This window comes from Megalops cyprinoides, chromosome 20 (genome assembly GCF_013368585.1).
Source record: "Megalops cyprinoides isolate fMegCyp1 chromosome 20, fMegCyp1.pri, whole genome shotgun sequence".
Classification (NCBI taxonomy): domain Eukaryota; kingdom Metazoa; phylum Chordata; class Actinopteri; order Elopiformes; family Megalopidae; genus Megalops; species Megalops cyprinoides.
The window spans coordinates 9386295-9395666 of NC_050602.1; the positions used below are offsets into that span (position 1 = coordinate 9386295).

Genomic DNA, 9372 nt, shown 5'->3' on the forward strand with positions numbered 1-9372 from the left:
AACATACATAGAGTAAAACAGCAAAAAAAAAAGAACTTTCTGGTACAGTGCATATGGTACCTCCTCCACCCTTAACAGCGGCTGTGAAACTGTGTCAAAAGGGGTCAAAAATAATGACCCCTGTCATCCATGTACAGTACGTCCCTAACATTTTCAATTACCCTGTTCACAAACAGTTAATAAAATCAGCCACACTGCGCAAACATGTGTAACATCTACTTAACCAACCGGTTCCGGTAGTCAGCTCTCTCTCTCCTGACAAAAGAATTTTTTTCACTTTTTCACTTCCACAGCTATGCTGCACACAGCTTCAAGAACAGGGGGTCTATGATTATCACAGGTATTTACTGGTAGTGCTAGGGAGCGTTGCAGACCTTCTACAGAGAGCATTTGGATACAGGAGGTTTTTCAGTCAGGTATGCGCGTTTCACCTTCTTTTTCTCACACACACACACACACACACACACACACACACACACACACACACACACTAAGCAGTGAATACAGCCTTAACCAGAAGAAGAAATCTGACACTCCCCAGAGATGCGGAACAGGGGTGAATGTGAAGTGCAGCAATTTTGAATCAGGTATGATACAGAATGGTTTGTTTCTTTTGTGATTAAAAATACCACTTGTAATCGCTTTTTAAGCAGAGCCTGCTATGGCTCTCAGGGCCCTTGGCTTAGAGACGTTCTGAGGACCCAGTGCTTTGCTTTTGTGGTTTTCCCTTTTCCTTCCCGCACTGTAGCATCATATCTCCATCTGTCCTCCACCTGTGTCACATTCACCACCACCAAGAACAACAGGAGAGGGGCTTTGCCCCGGACCACCTGTTTTTTAAATCAAATTTTAAAATGGAGAAAGTAAGAAATGAAACTGAACAGGGAGACGCCCAATGAGAACAACCTGACAGCGGGCGTGCTGAGGCCCGGACTGAGCTGGCCTAGTGCAAGCAGAGCTGTCAGCGAACCTGGATGAATATTACTGTTGGGGGTTGGGGGTCTGCCTGATGCCATTTTTGTTGGAATTTTTCCCCTTTCAACGTACATTGAAGGGATTTCCATTCAGGGAGGTATCAGTTCAGTGTCTCATGATAAGTATTCTTCCTCATACATCTACTCCTTCTTCTTATCGAAAGCAGAACACTGCAAAAATGCCTGAGACTCAGCCAGAATTTTTGCTTATCCAGCTAGAGGCAGATTGCCTTGTTTAAACCAGTAATGATGTTGGTGGTTAGAGCGGGTTGTGCAACAACTGGGGTTCAGATCTCACTTCCGTAACATTTGTTACAGTGGCATACAGTGGCATGAGTTCTACAGATGAAGACGTTGAAGAATGCATTCTTTCAAGTGTGGTGTATCATGTTTTTGTAGACCTTTATTGTGTTGCTGTGCTTGGCATCTTTGATCACCACTTAAAAATACATGTATTATTATTGTCATTATTTAGCACATACAGAGGAGACACAGAGAGAAGGCAGAAATGGCAACTGGTGGTGTAACCTCCCATAAGGGTGAGTTATTTTTGTTTTATTTAGGTTTGACTAATATATTTTTACAATACTGTATTAAACAGAACAAAATTATTATCACGTACATTCATTTTAACTTACAATGCTACACCCTTTATAACGCAAATTTAATTAGTTTTCTGTTTCCAATTCTCCTGCTCTTTCCTCTGCATTCCTGTCATCCATATCAGTGCCTGCAGAAAACCCCCAGATGATATGTAATGCATGCGAGTTTATAAAAATCAATAATTATTTTAATTAATATAAATCCATCTCTCAGTGGATTCCACAGAATGGCCACAGAAACTGAAGCATACACAAGCTTTCAGACTGGCACAAGCATGTTTTTTACAAAACATTTTTTACAAGTTATGTTTCTGTCTTCATTCATTGTCATCATCCCTTTGTAAAATTTTTTGAAACAGGGGGGCAGTTAATTTTTACAATACATTTTACACAATACATTAACAATGGTTCAATAATTGCATAATGTAGAAAGTAGTAAATACTTAGTTGTATCCATCATTGCTATGATTTTCTATTTTTCAACTCTTGTAGATGGTTATTTGGTATACTAAACACCAAACATCTATGATGTCATTTTCAATCAGAAAGCTTTTTATTGGGGCTCCTAAGTGGCTCAGTCGGTAAAAGCACTCATTCCGAGTGTAGACTGAACCGGGCTCAGGTTCGATCCCGACCATGTTACTAGCCGAAAGTGACCAGGAGCTCACAGGCAGAACACATTGGCTTCGTTCCGCCAGGGATAGGGGTGGGTACGTCGGCAGGGGCTTCGGTCCCATTAGCAACAGCAACCCCTGCTGGTCGGTTGGGCACCTGTGGTCCACGTGCCAAAGCTGCATATGAAATGTTTTCCTCCGACTTATCTCTGTGCTAGTTTAGCTTGTGGACCGCAGTGCAAAAAGGAGCAGCAGCTGACATCACGTGTCTCGGAGGAGGGCACATGCTTGTCCACGCTCTCCCGGATTGGCAGTGGGGGTTGTACAATGGGACCGAACATCGATGACAAATTGGGCATTCAAAAAATTCGGGGAATTGGCCATTCAAAATTGGGGAGAAAATGGAAAAAATGAAAAAAAAGAAAGCGTTTTATTACTTTAAATTATATACTATATTATTATTAAATTATATACTATATTATTATTAAATTATATACTATACTATGTTACATTCTATAGTACACTGCAATAGTAAGAAACATGACTAGAATCAAATGCATATATCGGTTTGAGCCATTCCTATAGAAAGGCTGTTTATATATTCTGCTTGTTAAAATCAGTAAGTTTGCTTTTAAATGGGCATTCCACAGTCAACACTGTGTAAGACGTGGCATTGTAGACCACTCAGTGCTAGCAATTTGCAGTGGCATGCAAATAATTCATACAAATCATATTTAATATTATTTAATAAAGGCCATAAAATTTTGTAAATTCAAATGTTTTGTTCTACACGTGAAGGATTTAGGTAAGGACATTTTTAACACTTTTTAACAGTTAAAAAGTCAAAAAGATCAGTTTTATCCATTTATTTAGAATGCCATACAAGAATAATGTGACCTGGATGGAAGGAATTTTTATCAGTGGAGTGCACTGTATATCCTATACTGCGTGATTTCTTTCTACATATCAAGTGATGATCTAAAATATTTTGTAGTGTAATTTTGTGTGAAATTGTTAGTTTTGCCAATGAGAATGCAAATGCTAACACTACTATGCTGAGTTTTAGTTAGGCAGACGATTTTGAACTGTCAGAATTTAATTTTGGGCTGCAAGGTTTCTGAACTGCCATTTACTTTCTCTCTAAAAGGAGATTAATCATATAATAAAATCTCACAGTGTAAAGTCACATCTTCCAACTATTCTGCACCACTCCACTCCACACTTACAGATAGCAACTCATCTCAGAGCTAAACGTCTGTTAAAACTGCTGATGTGAAGTAAATAGTGCTCTCTCTCACTGACAGGAGCGATACAACATCTCTCAAAGTTGACGATTGTGCTGCTGGGGGGGAGATATGCTGGCAAGAGTTCAGCAGGAAACACCATCCTGGGAAGAGAGGAGTTTGAGTCTGGAGTAAGAACTGCACAGTGCGTGAAGAGAAAGGGTGGAGTAGCTGGGAGGCAGGTCACTGTGGTCGACACACCGGGATGGTGGAGCAATATATTTCCACAGCTCACTCCAGAGCTGGTTAAACAGGAGATTGTGTGCAGTGCGTCTCTTTGTCCCCCAGGATGCCACGTTTTCTTGCTGGTCATGGATTTGAAATCATCTTTCTCAGGTACACAAAGGAAAAAGGTTAAGAAACACCTGAAGCTTCTTGGTGAGAGAGTCTGGAGACACACTATAGTGCTGTTCACCAGGGGAGACTGGCTGGGAGGCAGAACCATTGAGCAGTGCATTGGGACTGCAGGGGAGCCCCTTCAGTGGCTTGTAGAGAAATGTGGGAACAGGTATCATGTGCTCAACAACAAGAACAGCGGTGATGGCGCTCAGGTCACAGAGCTGCTGGAGAAAATAGAGATGATGATGGCAGAACTTGGTGGCCAGAACTATGAAATGGATAGAAAGCTCATCCAGGAGATGGAAGAGAGGAGGAGGGCAGTAGAAGAAAAAGCGAAACAGAGGTGGATGGATGTGCAGGAACAGAGGAAGGCTCTGAGAAATCTTCTCGAAGGTATTGCCATTTTCAGTTTATAACAGTGAAAAATTATAAGCCATAGTACTTGGTTCAACATTATATGTGAGGCACCATATACCATTCAATACAACAGTTTGACATATCTATTTTCATACTTTCTCCTAAATTTCTATTGTCCTGTGTGCTGAGGTACAGAAAAACTGGTCCTGGAAACATCAGAACTCAGTGTCTGTATCCTACACAATTACAAGGCAGACATTCCAGGGAGGTACAGCCATACATGTATATATAAACTGATACATCTTCATTGCTCATTTAATTCTGTCCTCCTGCTCATTCAATTAGTAATATTTATAGATTGGAAAACTTCTTTATTTCACCCGCAATACGGCTGTTGAGCCACATGATTAGTTTGCGTACTCACATTGTCACATCAGATCAAGGATCATGAATCAATGTTGGTGTGGATTTGTACACACATGCAATTAACGATAATATTTGTACATATTAAAATTCTGTTAATGAGGCCCCAGTACTGTAGCTAAGAAGCTTGTGCTTATTTTTACATTACATTATTGGCATTTAGCAAGCGCTCTTATCCAGAGCGACTTACATTGGTTACAGTTTTTTACAATTTTATCCATTTATACAGCTGGATATTTACTGAGGCAATTGTGGGTTAAGTATCTTGCCCAAGGGAACAGCAGCAGTGTCCTAGCAGGGAATCGAACCGGCAACCTCTCCACAGTTATAGAGAGCCGCTCAGCTCAGAGTCAGTCAGTTAACGCTCCAGATTTGGACTAAACCGTTTTCTGTCACTCTGACAGGGAAGGAACACCATCTCTCCGAGCTGAGGATTGTGCTGCTTGGGGCCAGACAGACTGGCAAGAGTTCAGCCGGAAACACCATCCTGGGCAGAGAGGAGTTTGAGCCTGGAAGAAGAACTGCACAGTGTGTGAAGAGACAGGGCGAAGTAGCTGGGAAGCAGGTCACTGTGGTTGACACACCAGGGTGGTGGTGGCATTATACTATCGAGCTAATAACAGCACTAGATAAACAGGAAATCGTGTGCAGTGTGTCTCTGTGTCCCCCAGGACCCCACGCTCTCCTGTTGGTCATAGATTTGAACTCAGCATTCCCAGAGACATACAGAAAATCAATAGAGCAACACATGGGGCTTCTGAGTGACACCGTCTGGAGACACACTATGGTGCTATTCACATCTGAAAATCAGCTGCAAGACACAGCCATTGAACAGCACATCGAGACCGAAGGGGCAGCCCTCCAGTGGCTTGTAGAGAAATGTGGGAACAGGTATCATGTTCTCAGCAATGCAGACAGAGATGATGTAACTCAGGTCACAGAGCTGCTTAAGAAAATAGAGGAGATGGTGGCAGGATATGGTGGCCAGCACTGTGAATTCAACAGAATGCACATCCAGATGGTGGAAGAGAGGAGGAGGGCAGTGGAAGAAAAAGCGAAACAGAGGTGGATGAAAGTACAGAATCAAAGGAAGGCTATCAGAGCACTTTTCAGAGGTAGGCTCGTTTCCTGATTTATACTTCTTATTTATTACTGTGAAATATTAATATTCGTATTAAGTAATACTTTGTTCAGTGTTACTTGTGAGGCATGATTTACCACTGAATGCTGCAGCTTCCTTAGATAATTTATCTGTCCTTATTTCCTCATGACTTTCAACTGTCCTGTGTACCAAGGTACAGAGTGACTGGTCTTGGAAGCATCAGAACTCAGTGTCAGTGTCCTACACATTTGTTGCACAGACGCCCCAGAAAGGCCCTGCTATATACTCACTGTGTTAAGATGAGCCTCTACTGAGACACAGTGATCAGAGTCCTGAGGGTGAGAGCAATCTGGACACTCTTTTATAAAATGATGATTACTGCACCCACTTCATTAACTGGGGTGACAGTAAGAACACCTATGAGTCAATTATCATAACGCATATATGGCAGTTTAATTTCATTGGGTGCAAGTCCAGTAAGTTAATGTCTGAGCAGCTAAATGTGACATATTTAATTAGAAAAAAATATTACATAAGAAGTATGATGGTAATGGAAATATACAGCCCACAAGTTCTCAAGTAGATCTTAACTCATACCATTCTGTACTTACAGAGGGCACCCATTTCAGAAATGAACATCTGTTAGCAATCCTGATGCGGAAACAATTGTGTTCTTTCATTCACGCAGTGGAGGAACACCACCTGTCAGAGCTGAGGATTGTGCTGCTTGGGGGCAGACAGACTGGCAAGAGTTCAGCCGGAAACACCATCCTGGGCAGAGAGGAGTTTGAGTCTGGAGTAAGAACTGCACAGTGTGTGAAAAGACAGGGCAAAGTAGCTGGGAAGCAGATCACTGTGGTTGAAACACCAGGGTGGTCTAGCAGTATATATTCGTTCCCTGCTCTAACACTGGTTGGACAGGAGATTGTGTGCAGTGTGTCTCTGTGTCCCCCAGGACCCCATGCTTTCCTCCTGGTCATAGATTTGAGCACGTTGTTCCCAGAGACAAACAGGAGACCAACAGAGGAGCGCATGGAGCTGCTTGGTGAAAGCGTCTGGAGACACACTATGGTGCTATTCACCTGTGGAGACTGGTTGGGAGACACATCTATTGAGGAGCACATTGAGACCGAAGGGACAGCCCTCCAGTGGCTCGTAGAGAAATGTGGGAACAGGTATCATGTTCTCAACAACGAAAACAGAGATGATGGCACTCAGGTCACAGAGCTGCTGGAGAAGATAGAGGAGATGGTGGCCAAAAACAATGGTTGTTACTTCACTAGAGAGAGAAGGGGTGAGGGGTATAACCAGTGGTCGTTTGGAAACAAAGTGAATGAAAAGAAGCTGAAACAGAATTTTGAGGAGGAATGGAGGAGAAGAGAAGAGGAGCTGATAGAAAGGATGTCACAGGTGTTGGTCAAATTGGAGACAGGGGAATCCACATCGCCAGTCATCAACAGGAAGAGCAGCATTGAACACTTTCCCCCCAGCTGTGAGTTTGAGTTTTTACCTTTCACAGTATAGATTTCTGAGTATATAGTTTAGTTGGCCATTAAAAGCCCCTACCCCGCCATTAAAGGTTGACAACAATGTATGCACAGTGTACTGTACCTGGTACTCCACCTGGTGTACACCTTTTTAAATCAGTGACTAACATAGTATATATGTTTATGCTTATGTAATATATTCTATTTCATCTAAACTAGCTAAATATAATACTGATTTTCCCTTGTCTGAAAATGAGAAGAATACTGTCCTGTATTCAATATATTAAATAGATACACTTAAAACCAACATGGGAAAGACATAAAGTTTTCATTTTTGAATCAAAATGAGCTACAAATGTGGGTTTAGTTCATGTAACAAAGGTACTGTATCAGTGCATTACAGAATACAGTGATCCAGATAATGACCCAACCCTCCAAACAGAATGATCCAGCCTTAGAGAATACCTGCACAATGCCCCAATGCTAAAGAGAATATCTATACAATGGCCAAATGCCACAGAGAATACCTGTAAAATGACTCAATGCCTCAGGTGACACATTACAGATAACTTGCGGTATAACAGAGGTTGTTGCTGTTGTTGTGTTGCAGTGAGCGGAGGGTCTCCAGTCCCCTCTGAAGCCAGCAGCTCTGTGGGGAACTATAGATTGGCTCATGAAGTATCCAGAAAGAAGGTGTCATGGTGGATGAGAGGGATTCAGCCGGAGAGTTTAGCATCATCTGGATATGGAACAAGGAGTTCTGTGGTCAGTGAGGAGGAGATGCCTGACACCAAGAGACTGGAAGAGGACAGTGTGGATGACACTCCAAACTAGAAACACGGCTCTGCCCTGCCACCATCTGCTAATGAAAAAGACCAGGTTTTCCCCACCTTGTTGTAGTTGTGATAATATAGCACCCACCCCAGTTTCTGATGCGTCTGTCTGTATGATCATCACCTTGGTTAAGTCAGGGGTCACCCACACTGGTTCTGAGCACAGCGAACCCTTCAGATTCTCGGGTGCCTTGTCAGCCTCTGGGGTCCGCTTCATAACACGGGGGAGACGGACTATTGTTAAACCCATCAGGGGACCCGCAAAAGTGGCAAAATGTGGCATTAACCATCTGTGATATTTTATCAAATCAGTGAATGTCTGGGACCCCACAGCAGCAGAACAAATTGCCTTCATTCTGCCAGGAATAGGGATGGGTAGGTCAGCCAGGATTTGTCCTTCTCTTCACACACTACCACTTCTGTCAGTTTGGCAAGTTTCTCATGAAGTGTCTTCCTCCAACTCTTGTCTGTGCAAGTTTGGCCTGTGGACTGTGGTGTGAAAAGAAGTGATGCTTGGCGTCACATTTTTCAGAGGAGAGCATGCGCTTGTCTGCATGCTCCCAGATTGTTAGTTGGGGTTGTGGTGATGAGGGGCATCTGTATGATGCAACTGGTCATTCCAAATTCGACGGAAACAGGGAAAAAGCATTGGGTATTCCAAATGTATTAAAAAAAAACAACAATAACAAAAAACAAAAAGCCTGCCACTGTTGTTTTTTTTTTTTGTAGGACCCAGCTTCTGTCAAATGCCAAATGCCATGCCTGTCAAATGTAATGTTGCCATGTTGTTACCCTGACCAATGGTGAATTCCAAGTACTTTGTTTCCTGCTAACCCATCTTGCACTGTTTTGGGTTAGCCGTCAGTCTCAACTCCCATCATGCTCCCATCACTGCACACGCCTAGTCCATGTGGGTCCCCCTGTCCTCAATGTGACTAATGATGCTTTCCAGGTAGGCAGCATATTCCTGTTGAGATTGCAGGACCCTGTCCATCGGTCACTGGGAAGTAAGCGGGTCTCCGTGACAGCCCCCGGTGGGGGAACAAACCTGGGGTGGAGAATGCTGTCTTCTCTTTGGAGGCTGGAACAAGATGCACTTGCCAATAGCTTTTAGTGAGGTCCAGTGTGCTGATGAACTGGGCTTGTCCCTCCCTTTACATTAGCGAATCGACACCTGGCAAAGGTAATCATCACTTATTTTGAAATCTCATTGAATTTGCAGAAATCAAATAGAGATGCATGGTCAAATACAAACATTTGAGGAGTGGTCCCACCAGATCCATGGCAGTTCTATTAAATAAAACGTGAGTTACAGGCAGCCAATCGAGGTAGTTACAATGATTTACCTTAAAGGCAGC

General features: G+C 42.8%; 1 protein-coding gene across 1 annotated transcript; it reads left to right on the top strand.

Annotated features, from left to right (window-relative positions):
* Positions 1-282: 282 nt before the first annotated feature.
* On the top strand, positions 283-8415 carry LOC118795869 (GTPase IMAP family member 8-like). The gene is made up of 6 exons (XM_036554624.1): positions 283-416; positions 1459-1513; positions 3495-4205; positions 4997-5707; positions 6383-7186; positions 7792-8415. The coding sequence occupies exons 2-6, from the start codon at positions 1483-1485 to the stop codon at positions 8013-8015; spliced, it is 2481 nt and encodes an 826-aa protein (XP_036410517.1). The 5' UTR covers positions 283-416; positions 1459-1482; the 3' UTR covers positions 8016-8415.
* Positions 8416-9372: the final 957 nt, after the last annotated feature.